Source organism: Melospiza georgiana, chromosome 9, assembly GCF_028018845.1.
Source record: "Melospiza georgiana isolate bMelGeo1 chromosome 9, bMelGeo1.pri, whole genome shotgun sequence".
NCBI classification, from domain to species: Eukaryota; Metazoa; Chordata; class Aves; order Passeriformes; family Passerellidae; genus Melospiza; species Melospiza georgiana.
The window spans coordinates 17,874,072-17,898,226 of NC_080438.1; the positions used below are offsets into that span (position 1 = coordinate 17,874,072).

Genomic DNA, 24,155 nt, shown 5'->3' on the forward strand with positions numbered 1-24,155 from the left:
ATATTTACATTTGTGAAGCCAACCCCTTATGCCTAGCTCCTCCTCTGATATTAAGCTGACACTTTTTATAGAGCTTCAGCTTCTATGCTGCCATTATTCCTCTGTGGGATCCGAGACCAGGAGGTGACAAAACAGCCACCATGAGCCAAGTGACAGTAAGTAATACCCAGGAATGATTGCTGATTTTGACTTAGTGCAGTAAGAAACTACTATAGTAGACCAGTGGTGGTTTGTTTAGTGCAGGAGAGCAAAGTAGGATCAGAGATGAAACTGAAAAAACCATAAAACTGGGGGAGGTTTCTAAACAAAGCTTGATTTTTAACCTGACAATAAAAGGTCATATATTGTACAAAATACCCATAATAATACTGATCCCAGGAGCAAAGTCTTAAAGGCATCATTTTGCTACTCCATGTGTATATTCTTTTTACTTTCTTTTGTATTTGTATTTACCTCTTTTTGCCTGTGGTACTCTCAATGCTGCAAGAATGAATGCAGCTCACGTTAGTGTCACCAGCTGTAATGAAATGATCTGCAGTTACTCTTGTGAACATTTTGCATCTCTTGTTTTTATTGTATTTGTACATTGGCTTTATACCTTAATAGTAGCTTCCTTCTTTTAAAAAATGGTTTAGCATGTTGTTCAAATATGTATTGTTCAAACAGGTTAGCCTAGCTTACAAATTTCTCCCTCCTACTTTTACCTGTTTAATGCATTTGACTTTACCTTACCCCACCTCTTGCAGGTTTGGAAACAGAGAGGTAATGACTTTCTCGGGTGTTGGTTTGCACTGTGGTTTTTTACCACTTGGCTAAGTCACTTCAGTTTATGCCTTTTGCTTTTATCTCTGTGATGCAGCCTGTGGAGAGTGAATCTGTAAAATGCTTAAGTGTTAGGTAACTATCATAGCAAATGAAACATCCTGTTAACTGGATTTTTGCACAGCTAACTCCAAAAGTTTCTCTGTCCCAACACATAAGGTCTCTAACTGCCTTGGTGTTGACCATTATAATGTTCCTTCTGCTCTTCCCTTGCTTCCCCTTTCTTGCTTGCCTCCAGTTGTTTTGTTCTCTCTTCTTCCTTTGTCCTGCAAACAATTTTTGCTGCCATTTCTCTGTCTATTCCCATCTTTTGGCAGGTTGGTGAGCAGCTGGGAATACAACTGCACAAATTGTCCCTATCTGCTGGGAAGTGTTTCTTTCTTTGCAAAATGTTCTGCACAAAAATTTCAGTTCCTTCATTCTCACCTTGACCTTCCTAAAAAAGTATTTGGAGTAGTTAGAAAGCAAGAGATTACAATATGAGATTTTCCTTGCACAGTGCCTAGGAATAACAAGGTCAGGATGTGAAATGGAGCAGCTTTCAGAGCAGGGAAGAGTTCTGAAATTGTGCTGAAGTGGGGGACAGTGGTGCTTACCATGTTAAAAAATACATTTTTAAACTGTGTTACAGCAAGAGAAATATTGATATTTGGCTGACAGAACATTATCCCAAAAAAGAACCCTGGAAAATGGCAGACACAAAAGTGCCCTGGAGCTAAATTCTCTCACTCTTTAGAAAGTCAGCAAGCAACAAGAAGAAAACACTCAGTGACACAGCTTTTAGTGCTTTTGGCACGTTTTGGAATATAATGGAGAAACCATGCAGTGCTATAATGTGCTAAATTTGTGGGCATTAATACATGTGAAGACAGATTTTTTCATTACTGTATTATGATGCACAACTCTCTGGCTAATTTGCATGCAACATTTCTATGATTAATAAATGAGGCAATGCTGGAAACTACTGTACTACAGTGAACCACTTGTAGCAATTGCCAGCACTCCAGCATGCAACATTAAATACTATGCTCTGCTTCTGTAAGCTTTGAATATTTGAACATCAGTTTGCAGTTCCCAGGCTGCAAAGTGATCAAAGGAGGGGAAGAATGTTCCTTACTTTTATCCCTCTTACAGAGAACCAGAATAGTCAGCAGATACCTTGTGTAGAAATGTCAAGCAAACACAAATGGAAAAAAACAAAATCGAAAGGACTTACTAAAATAACTTGAGTAAAAGTGTAACACAGCTCTTTATAAAAAGCAAGATATATTTTTCAAGTCCTAATGTTTTGTAGTTAACAGTTTTAGTAAAATGAACATATATCATATTTACATAGAATAGCATACTCTCAATACTAGGATAAATCATTTAAAGACCATGAAGATAAGCATGCAATGGGTCTGCATTAAAAATTTTTTGTTGTCTGAATCCAAGATCTGAAAATACTACAACTGATTGCTTGGTTCAAATACCACTTCTTTTACAGCATTCATGCCAAATTTGTGAGGATTATGTGAAAATTTAGAAGGTTAGATCTATAATCTGGTATCTTCAGTCTAAATAAAAAAGTGTCAGATATGTGACACATATGGCTAGCAACTCAGGGTGTCAGGATATCTATAATACATTGATATTGCTATCCTAGCTTGGAATTTCAGATCAGGCTCTCTGCCTTTTACTATGAAGAATTTTTTCCCCACTACAAAGGGTTTTTTCTGACACTAACAATTTTTTCTCAGTCTGACACTAATTTCTTCCTCTCCATTCTCACTTTTTAATTCCTGTCTTTTTAAGAAACCTCTTGTGAAATTAAAGAGGTGCATCATATTCTTGCATCACTCCCTGAGCAGAGTTAGGCTTTGGCTTCCTGAGCTTTCAGATGACGCTGCCAGCACCACTCTGCCTCCTGAACATTTTACTGCAGGCATGGGCAGCTTACATCTTCTGAAGCAATGACTATATTAAGTACTCAGTGATGTATCCTTCTCGGAAACTGAAAATAAAGGTATAAAAGAAATCTGCACAATAATTTATGGGCGTTAACATATGGGTGTAAGTTTCTCTGTGGGTAATTATGTGGCTATGCTAATAATGCCAAGGATGCTTTGATACATTAAAAAAATTTCTCACAATGATGTTATTGAGCATTTCATTAGTCAGAAGTATGCCTGCAGACCCCTATGACAAGACAAAGCACCAGGCTGCATTAGCATGCCTTGAAGAAGGTTCCCAGCTCAGAGAAATTGCTCCCAAAGCATCCTTTGACTTGCTGGCAGGCAGCTGGCATGGAGCCCCAGAGTCCTTGAGAAATTCTCCAATACATTGCTCATCACTCCCACCATGAGAGCTCAGGGTATGTTCAGTTGCTGTGGAGACACCAGAAGCAATTCCACCACAAAGGCTGTCCTGTGAAGTGGGCTCAGGCTGCCATGCCTCTGCCTGTTTTCCAGTATTGTCATTGCTCAGCTGGAATTAAACTTCACACAGTTTAAATTTTTAAGCCTTCAAGTTTTTTTTCTATTTTTAGCTTTTCTTCAATGTCTAATCCTTTGACGTCTTGCATTAACTTTGTGTAAAACTGCACTGTTCAAACCACTGCCCTACTGGCACACAATTACCAGCACTGGGGAAGGATCCTCAGGGATGCAGGGGTTTACAGAAGAGCCAGCCAGGTTTTTTGAGCAGTGTCAGGGAGGCAGAGACCTGCCCTTGCTCTGGCTGTGGGGAGGCCAGGAGATGCCCTGGTGGGGGGTTGGATCTGGGGAAGCTGTGTCTGCATTTCCTGCACCCCGCCAGCATGTCAGGCGTGCTGGGACTGAGCCTCAGCTTGTGGAAATGATTGCAGGGCAATTTATAGCAAACAACCACCCCTGCTGCTGTGTTTGTTACAAACTTGGCTGCAGTACAGTAATGTTTAGTGGATTAATAATGTTTGCTTTTGGCCTCTCCTACTCCCTCGGCAAACAATTTTCATGTATAATAAATGTTCTTATTTAGTCTAACTAGAACAGAGCCCAAGGGTCAGAATAGCCAAACCTGCATGCTGAGAAGAGACTCCAGGTTTCCACACCAGGCAGCAGCTTTCTTCTCTCTCCAAGCCAGGGTCCAGTGCTTGGGCACTTCTGCAGAGTCAATTTTGCTGAGCAGATCTCCCTGAAACTGCAGAGGGGCCATGCCATGTGTCCCCTTTGGCAGGAACCAGTCTGTCCAGTCAAAAGGGTTGCAGTGGGCAGCAGAGGCAGCACAAAATCACTGGAATAGGCAGATATTTCTTGAGTGTTTGGCATCTTAAAATAGAACAGCATATTTTAAATTTAAAAACCTTATTTATATATATATAATAGGCAAAAAGTAAACATCTCACATAGGGCATGCTGTGAGGGTGAGTAAGTGGCTTATGGTCTGGCATTTTTGAAGAAATTCCTAAGACTTTTAGAGTTACAAACCCTTTAAAAATCTATACTGTTTATTTTGTTGACTATTAGTCTCTTCAGGGAAACAAAGAGTCTGGCCCTGTTTCATAACATGTAGCAGAAATACACAGATATGCAAATACAGAAGTTACACAACGAAAGCAAAACCGAATTAAAGCTGTTTACAGTCAAAAAATGAGAACCAGATCTGCAGCCTTTTTATTGCTACACCACTGAAATGAGTGTGTGCACAGCCAGGCTGCTGAGGTGCTCATAGGGCTGAATGGTACAGCTGTTTCTCTGCATCTTCCCACTGCTCTTTTTGCCTCCTCAGTTATAGCTAAAATGGAGGCAACCAGTCTTAGGTATAATGAAAGACAAATGTTTAAGTAGTCCTGTAAAACTTTATGACAGCTATTAATTGACCAAGTAATTAAGAACAGCAATCAGCACTTATTTCAAGTGATGCACTGGTGACTGCTGGCCTGGGGAGCAGAAGGCTGGCAACACTTCTGTGACAACCAGTGGGACCGAGACTCTTGGCTATTGAACCCTGTGACCCAAGTGCTGTGGCTGAGTATTTGAAAATACTACAGGAAATACAGGTTGTTACACAGATCCAGGAACCCCCTGACACACATGGTGAGCTTGCCAGCACTGTCTCCAGCAGAGCATTCCTTGCCAGTCCTGTACACTGAAGTTGTGCTTGCACAAAGCTGTGGGCAAGATACAAGAGCTCAGACAGGCAGGTTAGGTCAGTGTCTGCCATGAAAAGATAGGCAAGATAAATTAATTTTGTCTTGGCTTATCTGAGCAAAGCCCTACCATGCCAGGCGCAGTGTTCTGTGTCACTGGCAATTTTCGCTGCCACAAAAGGTGTTGCTTGACCATAGCTAGCAAAACAAGAAGTAAATATATAAAACAGTTTGAGAGGCATCAGAGAAAGAACATTATCAAACAAATTATTTATCTAATGTTATTGGGTCATATGCACGGAAAATAAAATAAAAAATTTCTTGCAGGATATCTAAGCAACAAAACTATTTTCACTGAGCCATGAGACTCAAGCTACGAGCTACCTTCAATCCAGAGTGGCTAATTATGAAACCTATTCCTGTACAATTCCCTTCATTACACATCACATAGATTATTTCTATCTCTTCAAGAAATATGCACAAGTGTTTTCTGAAATTAATTAGTTTGACACTTTTTACACTTCGTTGTTTGGCTGATTGTTCAGGGTGAAAAGGGAAAGAAATCTTTGGCAACCTCTTGTGGTTGTGGGGCATTTCTTCATACCTACTTCTGTGGAGGATCAGTAGTGGGGACTACAAACACAGCAAAACAGAAATATCAGTGGGACAGCCAGATCAGATCTTCAGACTGGAGTTTATATTAGCAATTCAGGAAAAGAAGAGACAGAAACATATAAATATATTTAGGAACATATTAAACACAGATACACTTCTGAAATCTGAACACAAGAGTGTATTGGGAGTTTGCAAATCAGCTTTGTCTTTATAGCAAGACCATGCAAACTTCAGCTCCTAAGCCTGAGAGTAGAGATATTGAAAATTACAGCCATCTTTGATGTAATGTGAAAATGTAGATTAAATAACATCTTTCTTCAAATATATTCTTCTCTTTATAATTTTTCCTAATTGTCCTCATTTTTCCTTTGGCAGCCATAAAACATTTTAAGCAAATAACTATACAGATGGGAGAGGGAGAATGTAAACAGACTATTGTTACTCCTTGTTTTGCTTATTCATATTTTGAACATGTTTATTTGTTTATAAAATTGCTGTACATTAATAGAAGTGCTAGAAACATTTCCAAGCTATTAGTTACAGATAATTTAAAGATGATTTAAAGTTCATTAATTCTCTAAAAATGAATCATGTAAAAATGAGGCCTTCCTGTCCTCAGATCTACTCATCTCCCTGTCTGGATCTAATTTTCTCAGCTCTTTTAGAGATTCAGCCCAAGCTGAGCAGAAATGCTGTGATTTATCTCAAGTGCCAGAAATCCAGGGCAGTTCTGAAGCACCTGGGGGTGCTTATCCCTGGCTACCTGCCAGTGCTGCCAGCCCAGTTCAAGGGAGAGTTTCCTGCTGTCCCTCACATCCCAGGTCCAGCCCCACTCCCAAGGAGCCCAGGGATGCCCGTCAGGGTGTGCACACAGATGTGCTTTGGTGCAGCCCCGTGCAGCAGTGTCCCTGCCATGCCATGCCATGGGGAATGGTGACAGGAGCCAGGGAGCAGAGCAGGGCCCAGCACACACCCCCTGAGGGCCCCACAGCACAGGAAAGCAGCTGCCCTTCACCTGCTCCTACAGCTAACAAGGGGATGGCCTAGCACATCTGGGAACTCACAGAGCTGCTTTTCAGAGTGAAAATACAGTTCAGAGAGAGAGAGATTTCCTACACTTCCCATGTAACAAGGGCTGTGCTGGTTGGGAGGAATGTTTGTTAGAGCTATCTGGGAGCAGAAGTGCAGCTTTCATAGTGGATTATCAAATGCCTGAAGGCTTTGTAGATCTGTTCATTCTGGGTACAGATGAACCCACCACTTCTCCAAGCTTGCTCGGCAGCACGGTTCAAGTCCCCAATGCATGTCCACTGATCTTTGTATTTCCTTGAAACAGCCCATTTGGAATGATCATTAATGGAATGGAAGGTGGAGTTCAAAGGCATCCCTATTATGTTTATGTTGTAGACGTGGTAGTCAAGAGAGCAATTTGAGTAAAGCTTTTCGCCAGAACGCTGCCAGGATTCAGCCAACAAATCAGTCTTCAGCTCCTGAGCCATCCAGGCCACATAGATATCTGTGGAATAACACAGGGTGTGGGCAATCAGTGTTTCATGTTCCTTCATTTAAGAAGAGACTGAAAAGCATAATCTAAATTGTGCTAGTTGCATTGTAAAGCATGAAGCTGGCCAGAGGGAATTTTGCCCCCTCCCCTTATTTTGAGCTTTTCAGAAGTTCATTTCTACTTTTTCTCCTTCTAGAAAACCTGTTACAAACAAACAGCACGAAAAAAGGGAACAGACAGAAAAATTGCAAGTCCTCTTCATAACAAAATTTCCCAGATGATTCAATGATTCAATCCCCCTATTTCTTCTTCTTTATTACTGTTGAATAATGGAACATAATTTTCCTGAAAATCTGATTGTTCGATATTTTAGGATGGCCCAGACAGCTTTTTGCTTTGTGAGGCTATGAGAACATTAGGATAGGACAGCACACCTTGCCCTCTGCTACATTTATTGCTGAAGCTGAACTTCCTTTTTCTCCCTCAGAGAGAATATGAATTTTAAAAGAATTTATTAATTCATATTTTAAGAATTAATTGAGAATGTATAATATAGAGAGCAAAAGTTCTCTTACCATCTATGAACAAGTGTGACTTTGCAAAGTGGAGAAACGTTTCCCCCTGAGCTGACTGGAGCTTGGAGAGGTGGTACAAGGGGGGCGAGGGCAGCCTGGACTTTGCACAGAGTTTCTGGAGATTTGGGAGATCAGCTTGGAAGATGTCAGGGATGGAACAGCTGTAGATTCCTGGATTATAACTCAACATCTGTTGGTCTGAGAAAAACCCACAAAAATGAACACATGCAGAATTAAAATGGGTTAAAGAAAAGCAATCAAGAGAGGAAAGTTCTGTCTTGGACAGAAAACCTAAATCCTTCTTAATCTTCACAGCCTACCTCCTAGATGAGTTAAGTGTCAAAGTATCTTATTTTAGCAACCAAGAATTTGTGTATTGCTTTGTATTCTGACTGGCCCTAGAGCACAAAGACTGGCTGGGAGAGTACACTCAGGCTTTCCACTTAGAGCCCATTATTTCTAGCAGAGCTGTTAACTGGTAGTTTTGGTCCCTGCCACTTCCACCCATGCCCATCTTGGAGCCTCTCTGCAGTCAGGAGCCCTCAGACATCATGTGTAAATCCAAACCTGGCTGTATTTACAGGACTAGTCTCCAGCCAGTTACAGCTGCCAAGCCAAATGCAAACAGAGGAGCTGCCAAAGGGTCTAGTTTGGTTTTAGGGAGAACAGAACTTGACTTTCAGCATCTGGATTGAATCTGCAGGAGAAATCTCCTTTTCTGAACAGTGCTCAGTTGTAGAAGTCCTTGCCATGGATAGCATAAACAGCTAGGGAACAAATGGGCTCATTAGGTGAGTTCATGGAATACCAGTCCATCAGAAACATCCCAAGTCTTTCTGGCTCAGGAAATCCCTGAACCACAGATTAGCAGAAGCTGGGAGGATGAGCATTAGCATATGCATCTAATTTTTTGTCCTCTTCTGCTAAACACATGCATAGATGTGTTTCCACAAACAGGAACCTGGGTTAGATAGCTCTGAGGTGTGGACAGCCTGGCAATTTGCACAGCATGTGCTGTTCATTAACTTGATTTGAGGTTTGTAAGTGAGAGAAGAGGGGAAAAACAGTGTGAAAAGAGTTGAAGAACATGCCAACATGACTTCTTGTGCTGTCTTTCAATAGTCCCTTTTCAGGATTCCAGTACCAGTTATCACTGACAGATAGTTCTGAATCTTGCAGCTGTATTTTGTTGGGTTATGGAGTTTTTTATATATTTAGTATTGGCAATTTTTGTGGCAAAGAAATACCTGGGAAAATTCTAGGTGATATTTATTCCATACTTCATTTCTGATGAGTCAAGGCTACTACTCCAGCTCAAGCAGTGGTTGCCTTACATTTTTAGAAGTGCAGATGACTGATGCTGACTGAGCTATTACTGTTAAAAGTGATTAATCATCCTACTTTGTATTTCCAAAGCATTTGTTTGCATGGGCTGAGTTTACTCTTGATATGCACTTGTGGCTATTATTATCCTGATAGTCCCCACAGGGAGATGAAAACAGAGCAGAAGAGTGAATTTCCCACATTCACACAGGAAATCACTGGATAAACACAACTGAAGCCAAGAATGCTTTTTCCAGGCCCCACTTGGTTTCCCAATGTCACAAAAAAAACTCAAGAACAAGGAATTTTTGAGGGGAAACCTCAAGGAAAGCATTCAGAAAGGTGTGGTGGGACTTTCTTAGGGAAGCTTTTCATACCTATTTCTGTGAACTGATCATATTTGAAGGTTATACAGATGGCTGTCTGTCCAAAGGACTCCCCAGTAGATGGATATCCATAACCATCCTCAGGGCTGGGAGGGAACAGGGGCACACTGTGAATCACCCAGAAGCCTTGTGATTTATCCAAGAGCAGAAATCCTGTCAAAATAAAAGTTACTGCAAATGAATAAAGGAGGAAAAAGCCCTGAGATGATAGAGCTGTGCCCCACTTTGGTTTTGCTGCTGCAGATCCCACATTTCAAAGTGTTAATGTCTACAGTAAGCTGTTCTAGAGTAGATTATTAGGCCATAGGAAACACTAATATTGTATTAAAATTGCATCAATTCTTTCCTGCATAACTCAAACTGTCATCATGTTTTATTTGAATGAAATCCTTTCACACCCCCATCCTCTGCTCAAATTTTGCCTTCAAGAGTTCTGACAATAGAAGGTCACAGGTGATGACCCTCTCTCCATCACTCATTTTTCTTCAAATATTCACTGGACAAAGGGAAACAGGTTCTGTCAACACCGTGGTTCTTTCCCAGACCAAAATGTCTCCCATGGGGAAGCAGGAGAGAGACAGGCTATGCTCCTCCCCTCCAGGGGGAATCATGCTCCTGAGCTGTGCCCATTGCTGCAGCCTGGAAATACAGCCCTGCAAAATGTGCTCATTTCCACCTCAGGCTGGGCAAACCCCATCTGCTTCCTCAGGGGAACATTTAAACTCCACTGAAGTTTACACTCATTTAAAGTCTTGATTTTCTGTAACTACATCCTACAGTGCTTCCATGATCTTGGCAGCAGTTTCTTGTCCCAGAGAGTTTGCAGAGGTTTCTGTTGAGGGAATGTTTCCCTTCACATCTTGTACTGCTTTGCCATCAGGCACAGGATGGTGCTCAAAGGGTTTCTATTAGTTTCAACTCTTGAAACAAAGAGTCCATAAGCCCCAGGATCCTTCACACAGCACGGGCCCAGCAAAACCAAAACAAGCTGCAGCATAGGTAACTATACAAAAACCACACATCATGCAAATCACTCTTCAGTTTTGCTTTAGGCAGGAATTTTTGATATGCAGATAGGCAAACAGACAGACAAGCAGATGCTATCTGCAACTTTAGAAAGAAGAAAATAGTAGTTTGGGACTCTCCCTGTACCTTTGGTGTGTCCACATTTTGATCCTTTGGAGTCTGATTCAGGGATCTCATCGTTGTATATTGCATATGCAGTGGTGTTCCTCTGCAGGGAAACACATATTTCTGAAACATGACATTCAGTAAGAGAAAGGCACTTAAGCAAACATCTGCTGGGAACAGAAGAAAGAATTCAGGATTCCTCTGTGTGAACATCATGAGCCTAATCCTGCTCCCAGTTCAGCTGACACAGTCTGCACAGAGCTTACAGTACAATAAACCTGAAGACTCAGCATTAGACCTCAGCTGACATGAAGTGGAAGCTCTCTCAATCACTGCAGTTGCCCTTTCCCAAGGGTTGAAAATGCTTGCTAAGCCAGTTTACATGGGTTTAGTGGCCCCTTGCTTGCAAAGAACTTCCACTGTCTGTTTTTTGGGCCTCTCTCTGATTTAGCAATCAGATCTGGTAAAAAATATTTGCTGAGTAAAAATAAACATGAAAACTGTTGTTATTAAGGGCAAGCAATTAAAGCTTTTTTTGCAAAAAATTTGCATACAGCCACACCTTATTTCCCCTGAATAGAGAACTTCAAAGGAGTTAGGACATGCCTCCCCTCCCAATGTACGTTGTAAACAGTTTATTACAGCTGCAGTAAGAGCTGGGATTTGACAGTTTTCTGGACTGCCAATATTTGAGTGACTTTTGGGAGTCTCTTCTACATACAAATTAATTGCACCCTACCACAAACCCACAGGAGAAATGTGAGGACACACCCAGACTCCCAACCACATAAATGGGGAAAAAATAATTATAGGGAAATCTTATGATATTTTACAGTCACTTCACACAAATGTACGTGAGGTGTCTGAGGGTGGGAGCAAAAAAAAAGGTCACAGTCATTTCAGGAGGACAATGAAAACCCAGATTTGATTTGAGTCAGAGTATGAAACACATGCATATAGCAGGGCTTAGGACAAGTGTCTGTAACAATTACCACTGACCTTGGTCAGATATTGCTTCAGATATTGCTCAACATGAATTGTCAATTCATGTTGGCCTGAAAAGAAGCCAAAGGGAGAATGCATGAACACTCTTTTTTTGATGGACAATAACTATATTAAAAGCTTAACGAGAAATTAGAAGTTTGAGGATTATTCCTAATTGTAGCCAAAAGTGCAAATAATCTGCCCAGTTGTCAAGGTGCTCCTCCCCTATGTGTTTTAGCAGATCCATTGGTCAGGCCTGGCCTTATATGCTTATTTTGGCTGCTTTCATGTCATCTGCACAAAATATCGAGTAACCACACTAACAAAAACAAAATGTCACTTGCCTTGGATTCATATGTCTCATAGAGCTGCTGCAGTGTTTGTCCCAGAGCACCCTGGCTCATGTTGATGAGGTGTTTACCAAGCTGCCACTGTGGAGTCAGAGCATCCATGTACAGGTATTCCAGGCCCAGCAGGGGAATCTGTCCTTTGGCATGCTTTGGCAGCTTGTAAAGAGCAAACCTGCAACAGCGAAGAACAATTGGTTTTTCACCACCACCCTGTTGGAATGTGTAAATGAGTACCTCCTTCCCTGAGGAAAAGGAGGGTGAACCCAGGGATGCCTGGGCTGGAGGGGGAGCAGAGGGGCCATCTCAGCCTCAAAGCAATCACCCAGCCCAGGGACCAGCTGCAGTTTGGCAGCACAGTCCCTGCTGCAGACACATTTGTGCTGCTTCTTAGCAAGCAAGGGAGGCAGTTTCAGCACCAAACTCCTGTTGCTGTGGCCAGAGTGCTGTTGGTATCCCTGAAGAATCTGAGGTAGCCTTGGCTGAGTCCAGGAAATCCCTACTGCTCCTGGTTATGGTAAAGAACCTCAGGTCCCAAACCCAGTCTAACATTCTCCCATGTCAAACAATTTCCATATTATATAAATATGGCTTTATATTAAATAGATAAAAGGTATTGAAATAAAAAGTGCATTATATTATGTTTATATGTATCACAATCACAAAACAGGTATAAAGCAAAGTGATAAAGTGTAGTTCCAATCATACTTTCCATAATAGACTTGCACTATGATGAACTGTTGCAGACTGGAAATTTTCAAACCATTAGCCAGGAATACAAATCTCTTCAAAACTGTAAAGTACTCAATATTGTCAGTAAAGAGAGTAAATGGCTCAGTTCATACTAAGGTTCCTGATAAAGTAAACAAGTTTTCCCAGTGCACAAGTCCATGGGATTAATCACAATGTAATTAACTCAGCCACTTTCTCTGAGGGCTGTAATTGAGTCATTCGCTATTAATGTCAACAGTAAGGACTGAGTGGCATTATTTTCAATCTGTTTAACAAAAATGCAGCCTGTACTTAACCCCTCAAGTATATGAGGAGGAGAAAACCTTGCCCAGTTGATTTAGAGGCTCAAGTTGGTCACAAAAGATATCTCCAAATACAGGTAAGAAGTGCCAGGAAAACATTTTGCTAGAGAAGAACATTTTAATCCACAGGCAGAAGAAAAACACACACCAGTGGTGGTCCTGGTAATCTACCTGCATTGCCACTGACTGAATGATCTCCTCAAAGTATCTCAGGAGAAATAACTTCTGATGACAGATCACAGAGAAGAAAGTGATTTATACAACTAGGCTGGGGAGAGTAGTCTGTGCCTACACATGCACCAGGAGTCACAACAATCCCTTTATTTTAAATAAAGATTTGAAATGAAGACTCGGAAAGGAGAGGAATAGCAGTAGTTACAGTAGTAAGAGCTGATGCAGGAATTAGTAGATGAAGCCTTTCCAAACTACTCTGACACCTACTGAAAGGTTTATGCTCTGGAAGTGTTTACAGCCTTGCATCTGACAAACCCACCTTGGCAGACATGCTTATGAAATGCTAGTCATTGAACTATCAGGAAACTGCCTGCCAATTCCCAGTGGATACATGTTTTGGCTCTTCCCAGAAAGCCAGCTCAGTGTATTACCAATTAAAGTTGTATAAAATTTTTAGTGCTGTTCGTGCACAGGAAATTTCTCAAGAACTTAGGCATTGGTGGGAGCAGAGTAAAAGTTATTTTCCTGAGAACCAAGAAAGAGCAAATCCGCTCAGACTAGATTAGCGTTGTCACATTGTTTTCTTGGGACTGAACACAACTTACAAGCAAGAATCACATCTTTACTCCTTCCCTTCCTCCCCACCCCACCAAAGAAGCCCAAACAAACAATGTGCATGGCGGCTTCAGTCCTTGACTCAGCATTTCTCAGAAAGCATAGTTCTGGCTTTTATCTGCAGGGAAGGCTTCCCACAGAAAGCAGCGAGTTTAGATGAATAAAGGGAAGTCTCTGCCCTGCTCACACAGCCGGTCCTGCGAGGATTGTGGGATGAGATCCCCCATGTGCTCCGGCAGCCCCTGCGGGAGGGCAGCGAGGATTGCGGGATGAGATCCCGAGTGAAGGGAAAATACGGGAGCGATTTCTGCCCGCCCAAGTGCTGCGTGCAGGGAGGAGCTGCCAGCCCAGCTGAGGAGCACAGATGGGATCAGGTCAGATACAGCAAGTGATCCCTCTGGTTCAGTGGCAAATGAAAGGGTGTGTGAGCACTGAGGAGTTCTGGAATACTGCAGGGTGAAACCACTGCATAGCAGGAACTCACACAAACCTGCTGCTAACTGAAAATAATGCAGTGTTGTTTGTTTAAAAGGACATTGACATATTTTGTTTAAGAGGAGGCTTTTCTCAGCAGTTTCAGTTCTGCTTCTCCTGTCAGCTTCATAGCAACCAATCCAGAATCCAAAGGCTGACTCTTTTTAGTAAAGCAGAATGACCCCAGCTGACAGGCAAGTTTCTCTTCTTTGATCAGGGCATATTGAAAAGGTAACCCCCTGTCCTAGCTGCTAAATTTGTGAAAGGGAACATGGATTTGCCTCTGCAGACCCACAAGTTCTCTCCTGGAACAGGCCCCATGTCACTGGCATTGACACTGAGGCACAGGTGAATTACTCCTAGCCCCTTTAAAGAATTTCTCAGAAAATTTTAATACAAAAATGGTCTTCATCTAATAAATTCACAGTTTGTATATATCTTGGTCTTTGGGGTTTGTTTTGTTTGTTTGGGTTTCTGTGTTCATTTGTTTTTCACAAAAAACCTCATTCTGCAAGGAATAAATCCAGTTTAGGGAGAAATAAAATATCTCATACCCTTAAGTTCCTGGGCAGCTGCACCAACTATGAGTCTGATTCCTGAAAAAATTACATTATCCAGAAGTGCCTTGGCAAAGGTGACAAGTCACAGGGATGGATTAGACCCTCATACATTTGATACTATGCCAACAGAGCAAAGCCAGCCTTGTGCTCCTGCCTGTGGTGCAGGACCGCCTGCCTTCCCTGCAGTTAGCTCTGTGCGTAAGGAAAGGGATGGGCCTACTTCTTTAGCACTTGTATCCAAACTAATCGTTGTTCACAAGAAAAACATTTTTCTTTTGATATTTATGTTCAGGAAGCTCTTTTTAAAGAGCCCTCATTTAACTTTTAAAATCTGAGCGGGATATTATGCAATTTTACTTTGCATCTTTTCATCTTGAAAGCTCATTAATCCAATTAATCATGTAATGTCCGAAGTTGGGCTCGCAGGGAAGGCACCGGCGGTGCCGTGACGGCAGCTCCGGGCAGGGAGCGACTCCTGCTCCAGGCACGGGCACAGGAGCTCGGCCAGCCCGGGGCGGCTCAGCCTGCGCTGCCCTCGGTGCCCTCAGCAGGGCCGGAGCTCCGCTGCTGTCAGGGCCAGCCGAGGGACACCCGGGCGCCTTCCCCGCCGCCGTTCCCGGGCCCGGCCGTGCCCCCGGGGCGGCCGCTGGCGGGCGCAGCCCTGGCACCGCAACACAGGTTGTGCTCCCTTTGATCATGAGACATGAACGCTGTGTAAAACCGTGCTTATTTGATTGTTCTGCAGTTAGTCATGGTGCTGCACGGTGGTTGGTTGAGGGAAATGAAATCCGATTTCAGTGACTTATCCCAGGTTTTCCAAACGCAGCATTCCACTACTCTCGTGCCAACAGCGCTGAACCAGCGATTGTTTTTGCATTGCTCCTCGGTGACACAGCCACTTCCCGCAGTTTAATCTCAATATATTTTTTTACTCTCCCAGCGCTTCTCTCCAGCACGGCATTTACTCACCAGTCCACCGTCTCCCCATCTTCATTCCTGCAGGAAATCCCAGCGGCCCACAGGGGAACGCAGGAGAGGAGTAAGAGCAGAGCAGGCTGGCACCAAGCAGATCCCGCCGGCATTTTGCTTTCCCGGCTGCGCAGGGCGAGTCCCGAGCGGCTCTGAAAGGAGAAGTTGCGCTGCCGGAGCTCCTGCCCACGGAGCGGGGAGCGCACCCCGCCTGGGAAACCGGGCTCCAGGGCAGGGCCGGCCATGCACAGCGGGGCAGGGGCTCCTGGGAGCCGCCGGAAACTGCTCCCGGCTTCTTTGGGCAACAGAATGACAGTGGACAAGCTATGTTTTTGACACTAAACAGAAAAAAAATATTTTGACTATTTAGAATATTCATGGTATTCTGCTTTAAATAAAGCTCCAGCCTGCAGATACCGAAACCGTTTTTGTTTTCCTTTCGGTTCTCCATGACTGACGTACAAATTTTTCACAACTATCTGAAAAAACCCTGATGTTCAGACAAGCAAAACAACATGACTGCAGCTCGCTGCTTCTCCGCCCAGCCCTTGCCCCGAGCCCGCAGAAAGGGCTCCCGGTGAGCGCCCGATGCCGGCTCCGGCGCTCGCCACCTCCAGTCACCCCTGGGGACTGAGCCCTTAGGGACCGAGCTGGAGAAACGCTCTGATCTCTGAACCAAATGAATTTACTTACAATTACCTAATGCTTTTTTCAACTATTTTAAAAGTGCATTTAAGAACAAACATGTCTGAATGGAGCGATTTCACAGCTGATAATCTTTTAGCAACTCACGCATAAAAAGCTTCAATTTATATTTTGGTGCGGAAAGTGCTCTTTCTCCATTCTCATTATGCCTACATGAAAAGGGGCTGATTTACATCACAAGTTGTTGATAAGGGATATTTCAGCCTCATGGAAAGTCTAGTGCAATGAGCTCTGGGTATTTTAGCACAACAGAAATCCTCACAACCTTTGCAGAATTTTGTCACCTTGCTAGTACAGCCTGTCCAAAACTGTAAGAGATGTGTAAATGGGGTGTGTTTGACAGAAGCAGGGTAAAACTTAATAACAGGGCTTAATGCAAACAAAACCAATGATCCCAGAGAAGGGACTCAGTGAAGGTCTATATAGGCAGGATTAATTCACAGATGACAAATGAGAGATTAGTTCACTGTGACTCCTGTTCTATAATCTGTTCCTCAGAAAATTTTAGAATTTCATCACAGCTGCTACTAATACAATAATAGTCTCCTAAAGCATTTTTTCTTCCTGTCAGGACTCTGCAATTTATAATGAAAATATTCTCATTATCATGAATAACTACAAAAATAAAGGCCATAAGCACTGTTTAAGTTTCACTGACATTGTTTCATGACTGCATAAGTCAGGCTTCCACTGCATTTTTTTACTACTGCCACGTGTTTTCTTTGCAGATCAAGGACCTTGAAGTCCTCAACTGTGAATATGGCAAGAATACAATTAAGTTCCTTCGCCTTCATAAAGAAGGAAAGAAGCAGTTTGTTAAAGAAGTGGAAGTGTGTGCACATCTCCGCCTGACTTCTCCTCAGGAGTACCTGGAAGGAAACAATTCTCTTGTGATACCTACAGACACCATAAAAAATATTGTCCTTGTGCTGGCCAAAAAAAATGGGGTATTTTTTCATTTTTTAACTAGCCTTGCTGCTTCTTACAACTTCATTTGAAAGTATTTGTTATGCTAACTTTTTGTTTTCAATTTGCATATCAGACCAGTACCAAAGTAATTTTCAGTGATTTTAGTTTTCGTCCTCCACTGCTTGTTCTGTGGATTCTTAGTTTTCCAAAGCCTTTCTTCTCAAGATATAGCACTGTTTTTTGTGGATTTATCATATAAAAGCCATCTTTTTTTTTTTTAATTTAATAGCCCATAATCCCGCATTATTCCTATATAGTATTTTTAAACAGAAGGTCTCAAAGTATGAGACGCCTCTTAAGTCTTCTGTGCTCTTCCTGCCATCAATTGCATGTATCATAATGAAAATCTGTAGCACTATATTTCTCCATAATGGAATCCCATCTTTACCCTGTAAAACTTAATTACGGTATCACCATATCAATCAGAATAATTGCGATAAATTATTATTTCAGCATTATATCCACAAAGCATAACACTCCTGCAGCAGTTTCTCTCAGTCCAAGAACTGCAGCTCATTGTACCAGAATGGAAGATTTTTGACACAACTATAGTTGCTATTTGCAGCACACGCTGCAAGCTGGTCAAATGACTGGGAACAGTGAGCCAAGCTAGAAATAAGAGAAATGTGTTTTTAACCACACTGATTCTTACATAAAACAATCAGAAAAATCTACTTTTGTACATGAAGTTATTGCTTCTTTCTAATAATACTGTTTTCTGCCTTAGATCTCAAGTTTAGAACAATTTGCTATAGATATCTGCAATCACTTCATGACAACATTTTGCCAAGTGGCGTACGTCAAAGCCTACGTTCAAGAAGTACCATGGCAACGTCTGCATGAGGTATCTAAAATACTAATACATTCCATTTGTTTATGCTGTAGTCATTCCTCACTCTCTTAGCTCCTGTTTTCAAATTAACATAATAATATTTATGGCACTTTTACTTACATGTCTGCTCTAAATTGCAGGATGGCGTTCCCCACATCCACTCATTCATATGTGTTCCTGACGGGATCCGCTTTTGTGAAGCTGAGCAGTGCCGGAATGGTGAGAAAAGAACTGGCAGCATCCCCTACTTCTCTGTAAATATTTCTGCCAATGAGAGATGAAATGGCTTTAGAGATAGCTAAGGGTGTTACAGGGCTTAGGGCACAGCCAAACTGCTCCAGAGGTCTAAACCAAAGAAGATTTTTATAGTGTAATTTTGATGTTCTTGATCTCTGAGACATGGCTGAGGAACTAACATAGCTCACTTTTGTATGTATATCCCAAACATGGAATGGTTACAACAGCACATCCAGCAGAACTGTTACATCCTGCCACAGGATTTATGGCCTTCTGAGAACAGGCTGCTTCCTTTTCTACCTTATACTACAACCTGTGGTCTCCTGTGATCCTTACCTGATACCACACTGCTGCAGGCCAATTGCCTGCTTTGCAGTAATTTCCAAACTCCTGTCAGCATGCCCTGATTTTATTTCTAGGAAAGCAATTTCACTGCTGCAAGCCAGACTAGCTTGCACATCGTGAGCACTCTGGTCTACATGTGAACCATTTTGCACATGAAAATACTTCAGAGTCTGCTTACTATTTTTGCACACCATGCATAAACAAAGAAGTATTTGGCTGGACCAAGAGTTTTATGATACTTAAAAGACAAGTTTTCAAGCTCAGCTGTCTGTCCATGAATTGGCATTCCAAAGGGAGTGTAAAAATTACCTCTACTTGCTGTAGCTTGCATCAAAAGCCCAAGTTCAGTCTCACTGTGATGGTGTTTTGTTTAATGCATCTCCTGGATTACTGGGAACTGAGCTGAGGCCACTCTATCATTTCACATCATGGCTTTAGAGGGCTTAGGTTTAGTTCAGTACCTGGCTATACTACATTAATGTAACTTAGAACTATTTCCCATCCTATCCAGAACCAGTGGCAAGACCAGTTTCACTTGCAGACAGGACACAAGTTTTGAAAGGTCCATCTGAGCATTGTTCCTGTGGTCCTGCTGAAAGAATACAGAAAGTCTCCAGTGCCTCTTGGCCTCATCATTTTAATGTCTCTAGTATTAACTACTGCTGTACTTTTGGCAGCCTCAACAGTATTGACTGTATTTTCTGGAAAATGTTAAAAAAGACACCTGAATTTAAAAAAAAAGAAACAAACAAAAAAAGTCTATACATTTTTGAAAAGCTGTTGCTCTTAATATAGAGCAATCTTAATATAGATTGTATTAAATTTTTCATCATCATGAAAATTTAACAAGCAATTCCGCAACTTCAGATTCTACACAAACAGAAAGCTTTTACAGCTTACTGAAGAAACCACCTTTTCTTCTTAGACTTCCCTTCATGTAGCCTTTTAGTTGTTTCTTTAGAATTCCCTGCCTAGGTGAACAATAACCAAAGTGATGATTTTCAAATCACTTTTATTTTTCTTCTAAGAGAATGTTCTCTATATTTAGCATCCTCCTATGCACCTATCAGCCAGACACGGGAGTTCATTTCTCAGTTAATCCTATTGTTTAATAATTTTCTTATCATGAAAAAGAAAACCCTAGTGAAGTTTAATAGAATTATGTTTTGCCATTGTATCAGCTGATAAAAGGCTCAGAGTTTTTTGGAAACTCAAAACATTGTAAGTAACTTAACCGAATCAAAATTTGTCAACTGAAGACAGCTCGAGCACAAAGCCCCCTGAAAGCACAGCATGAGCTGTTCACCTTGGAAACTCTCCCTTTGAAGCTAGTTTCAGGCTGATTGCTGTACAGTCAGCCAGCCTTTCAGTCAATCTTTTCCTGCAAGGAGCTCTTTCAAATAAGTCTAAGTATTTGAATATAAGAAAAATATTTCTCCAGGTTCACTGATAGTACCTGCACTACATTAATACCTGTGTGTCACAGTCTTATACCCAAGTGCTGAATTATTCAAGATCTGTAAAAACCCCAAAATATCCTGTCCAAGGTCAGTCTCTTCTTTAGATTTTTTTACAGTTTTAGTAAATAACAGGGGGACATAGGCAAAATGATAGATACACCTCCTTAGACTAATTCAAAAGCAATACTGCATGTAAACAAGAAAAGAAATAGATAAGATACAGTGTCAATAATATCCAGTCACAGAGCAGTTTAAAAACACCCAAACCTCTAAACAACCATGCAATATAGAAATGCCTACCACGGTGGAATTATTTCCAGTATAAATTCCTTCAAAGACATCATTTAAAGACAAAATTTGTGAGTCTTCCAAATCCAAGGCAGAATTACTATGCACTTGATATATTCAAGGATGAATTTTGAACTAGCTAGTGTGAGCACCAAGAGCAGCACAAAACCAGCAGCTTGGACATCAGGCCCTGACTATCTGCACAGGCCCTGAATGAGCCTGCATGCTGTGAAGTTTCTCTTTTCTGAATAAGCTCTTTGGCAGCTCTGGTCAGTGAAATTTTCAGTTACCATCTTGGTGTGCTCTAAATAACTGACTGCTTGAAATTAAAATAGCTGCCGTTCAAAAGGTGTCTGCAGAAAAAGTTCACAACTGCTTGGTGTTTGGAAGACAAAGATCCACCCATGCAGCAGTGATCCTCGACAGCTTGTTTTATAAATAGTGGCTAAGAGCAAAGCCACTGTCAGTTTGAACCTGTGGGTGGCATCTGTATCAGTGCCAGTTCCTGCTCATTAGCTGAACTGCAGGGATTTGCACTGGCTCCTGGCTCTCATTCTCAGAGATGCAAAACTCCCAACAGGATGGGTATCTAAAGCAAATTACTGACTGAGGCTCTGTGTTTATACCGAGAATTTTTACATTAGTCTGTGTTCTTGGAACAGGCACCATCACAGCACTGGTAGCCTATTTCATTTCCCTTTAGAGCCATTCCTAAATTGACATCAGCATGAGCCAACCCAACATGTCCCAATTCCAAGCGAGATAAAAAAGTCTATCCTCAATTCTCCTTAACTGCATATCACTTGATGGGATTCTCCATTTTCTAGATTGAGCCTGACTTCAGTAGTTTCTGTCTTGTTTCTTCCCTTTCTGCCAATATCAGTATGCAGAAAGTTTTTGTCTGCTTTCTGGCTCTCGAGCTGTCAATGCAAGTATGCACCCAAAGATTTCTTTCTTTGTGTAAAAAGGGGCTCATATTTTCTTGTGATTTGCAATCACAGGTCCTCTGATTGTCTTTGCTGGAATTAAGGACCTGAAACTTATGAAGACAACACAGTCTGGATTTGAAGGCTTCTATAAGAATGAACACACCACACTTCCTGAAAGACATGACAGGATTCTGTGTGGAGAGTTCTTCTGCAAATGGTCATATGGCGAATGCAAGGATTTTGACTTTAACTGCATATGGTATATGTTATATCAAGTAATATTAATTTCCCAATCTATACTCACAAAGTCCCTCTGTACAATACAGAAGGTGTAAGGGCCAGATCCACAGCTGCTGTGCACCAGCCACTCACAGCAATAAGCTCTTGTTACAAGGGGTGAGAGGCATCTCTTAGGGGTACTTCCCTCTCTAAGGGTACATTATTGGACAGGATTCAAATGAACAGTTCAGTGTGCAGTACAGAAGACTTGAGGAAAATAAAATAACTATTTGTTAAATAGTTTTAACAAAACCTTTTTGTGAATTATATATCTGGTGGGCATGGGGAGAGGAAACAGAATTTGGATGAAAGTACAACTTGTTCTTGCATAAAATCCCATGGGCTATATATTTGTCAGAAAAGACATGCAAAATATAAACAAAAAACACCCCACAGCAGAGCATTACAGATCTAAGCAGAGACAGCTGATACAAGGTTTTGTAAGAACCTGTGTTACCTCTAGGAAAAAAATCCGTGAATGTATCCTTGAAGCCTTTGCTGGACCACCTGACTGTGGGGAATATTCACCCTCTTACCAGAAAACTGTCAACTGTATCCAGATGCTTGTCCTTTCCAGAGTGCCACAGGTATCTTCTTTCCTCCTAATGATGTTTTACTTCAACAATTGTGAATGTTAATTGCACCACTGAGAAGACCAACATGAGGCTGTTATTTCCTCTGTAAGTTCTAAGAGTGGAAACTCACCAGCTGGAAACACAATGGGGGAGAACATCACTCAGTTCTTGGCAGCACTTGAATAAAAGTGAAAGGTGTGCCACACATGTTCACTAGATTGCATTTGATCAACTGTACTGAGGGGGTGGCATTGTTCTTTTTTACACAGAGTGAAAAGCCTGCCAGCTGTTGACTGGTGCCCTAATTCATTGTCTCATCCATTTTCATGGTTTCAGGTACAGGTCATAGAAGTCGTCTTGAACAACACCTTTTATAATGTTGTAGACATGAAGAATCTAGGCTTGACCAATGACAAAGAAGTAAGTAAATGCTTCAAATACAACTTGACTGCCCTCTTTAGAAATACTCAGCCTCAAAGCATAGCTGCAGTTCTACATAAAACAGAGTTAAAGTGAGCAAACTTTCTCGCAGCCCCAGTAAAAGCTCTACATTACCTCTAAAAGAGACTTAAACTGATTACAAAAGGAGGATAAATAATTGTATTTTTGTGTTATTGATAAAACTGAAATGGCAAGTGGAATACTCTGGACATCAAAAGGATCTGTAATAGAGACTATCTCTGAAAAATTATTCCTGCTTTCTCCACTGAATTTGACTCTCAATTATAATGCCAACCTGTGAATTTTACCCAAGCAGAATGTACTGTGGCATCCCAGATTGGTCAAACAGTGGATAAGATACAAGCCTGGGATCAGGCAGAGAGCAAGAGGTACGGGGTGAGATGTATTTGCTCCTCCCTCCACAGCCGGTGTAGCTGCCAGCTAGGTCTTGCTGAAAGTCTGTCACATGAAAGAGAAAAATTGGGCTATTCCATTGACCTTGATGGTCTATAGACTGTTTATGCTCTAGTCTCCCTCTAAAGTCCTGTGGTTCTGCTACTGTGCTCTCGTATCCTTCCCCTCCTTCAGGTGGACATTATAGATCCACTCTTACTTGTGATAATGTCAGCATCTACCACTGTTGTTCCAAAGAGGGAGTAAAGGTCTGGGCATGATTTTCTGCTGGTCTATCCCTGTCTCAAACATAACCTTTGTGTTTGTGCTCATCCCCCTCAGGTTTTGGTTCCAGTGGAAACTCCTTATGGCTCCTGTACTTGCACACTTGGCCGGAAGACGTTTTTTGAAGCACAAAGCCAAATGCTGAGAGATGAGAGGAGATGTCAGTTTGGACAGGCAGCTGCCCAGGGAAACTAAACCTCTTGGCTCTACTCAATCTTCCTGATAAACTTAACAGCATGGCTTTCCTATCAATGTTTACTCCTTATTGGCCTCTTCCATTACTGACTGCTTTTCCCTCTATGAACTCCTGAACATGGGATTTATGAAGGACCCTCAGGAAATTGGAAATCAAAGTCTGTCCCTGACTTCCAGTGTGATTTGCAGACTGAAGTGCCCTAAGCTCTTTGGAAAATCCCAGCTGGAAATATTAGGTAATATAATTTTTAAACTAGCTATTCCTAGACCTTTTAATGAAACAAATAATTTGATGTCTGTAATAATTTGATGTTTTTGACATGTAAAATTAGGAAATCTCTATATTCTCTTTATTAATATTTCTTCAGTAAGTTGAATATACAGGCATAAGACTTGCTGTTTCATTGACATAACCTGTCATGACCCCTTGACACCACACTGATCTACAGAGCTGATGTTCTGACTGAGTGACTGAACAGGGAATCAGAATCAGGATTTCTTTAAGCAGAAGATGAGAAAGAAAAAAACAAACATCTCTCATATCTCCTTTGTGTTGTAATAGTTACAACTTTCTCTGCATGTAACCTGACTGCATGACTGC

At 41.6% G+C, this 24,155-nt stretch overlaps 2 protein-coding genes across 4 annotated transcripts in view; one reads left to right on the forward strand and one right to left on the reverse strand.

The window, feature by feature from the left end:
• Positions 1 to 24,155, reverse strand: part of DNASE2B (deoxyribonuclease 2 beta) — a 38,581-nt gene that overhangs the window by 1,351 nt on the left and 13,075 nt on the right. For 2 of the 3 annotated variants that reach the window (XM_058030671.1, XM_058030673.1), the window contains 8 exons: positions 18,248 to 18,391; positions 15,622 to 15,959; positions 11,793 to 11,970; positions 10,486 to 10,567; positions 9,325 to 9,486; positions 7,625 to 7,822; positions 3,859 to 7,061; positions 454 to 517 (listed from right to left, as the gene is read on the reverse strand). In XM_058030671.1, coding sequence (XP_057886654.1) covers positions 6,712 to 7,061; positions 7,625 to 7,822; positions 9,325 to 9,486; positions 10,486 to 10,567; positions 11,793 to 11,970; positions 15,622 to 15,866 — 1,215 coding nt within the window. In that variant the 5' untranslated portion in view covers positions 15,867 to 15,959; positions 18,248 to 18,391 and the 3' untranslated portion in view covers positions 454 to 517; positions 3,859 to 6,711. Of the gene's footprint in view, positions 1 to 453; positions 518 to 3,858; positions 7,062 to 7,624; positions 7,823 to 9,324; positions 9,487 to 10,485; positions 10,568 to 11,792; positions 11,971 to 15,621; positions 15,960 to 18,247; positions 18,392 to 22,201; positions 22,217 to 24,155 lie in introns of those variants that run through there. The other variant, XM_058030674.1, reaches the window with a different exon arrangement.
• Positions 32 to 23,580, forward strand: LOC131087203 (uricase-like). The gene is made up of 8 exons (XM_058030675.1): positions 32 to 155; positions 17,055 to 17,273; positions 18,023 to 18,139; positions 18,268 to 18,346; positions 21,459 to 21,645; positions 22,129 to 22,252; positions 22,577 to 22,660; positions 23,417 to 23,580. Exons 1-8 carry the CDS (start codon positions 141 to 143, stop codon positions 23,552 to 23,554), a joined length of 963 nt encoding a protein of 320 aa, XP_057886658.1. The 5' UTR covers positions 32 to 140; the 3' UTR covers positions 23,555 to 23,580.

What these genes read in the sequence shown, in the direction of transcription:
- LOC131087203 (XM_058030675.1), top strand. An exon ending in AGCTGAGCAGTGCCGGAATG is followed by an intron (nt 18,347 to 21,458) that starts GTGAGAAAAGAA and finishes TTGCAATCACAG; the next exon opens with GTCCTCTGATTGTCTTTGCT. An exon ending in TTTGACTTTAACTGCATATG is followed by an intron (nt 21,646 to 22,128) that starts GTATATGTTATA and finishes TGTTACCTCTAG; the next exon opens with GAAAAAAATCCGTGAATGTA.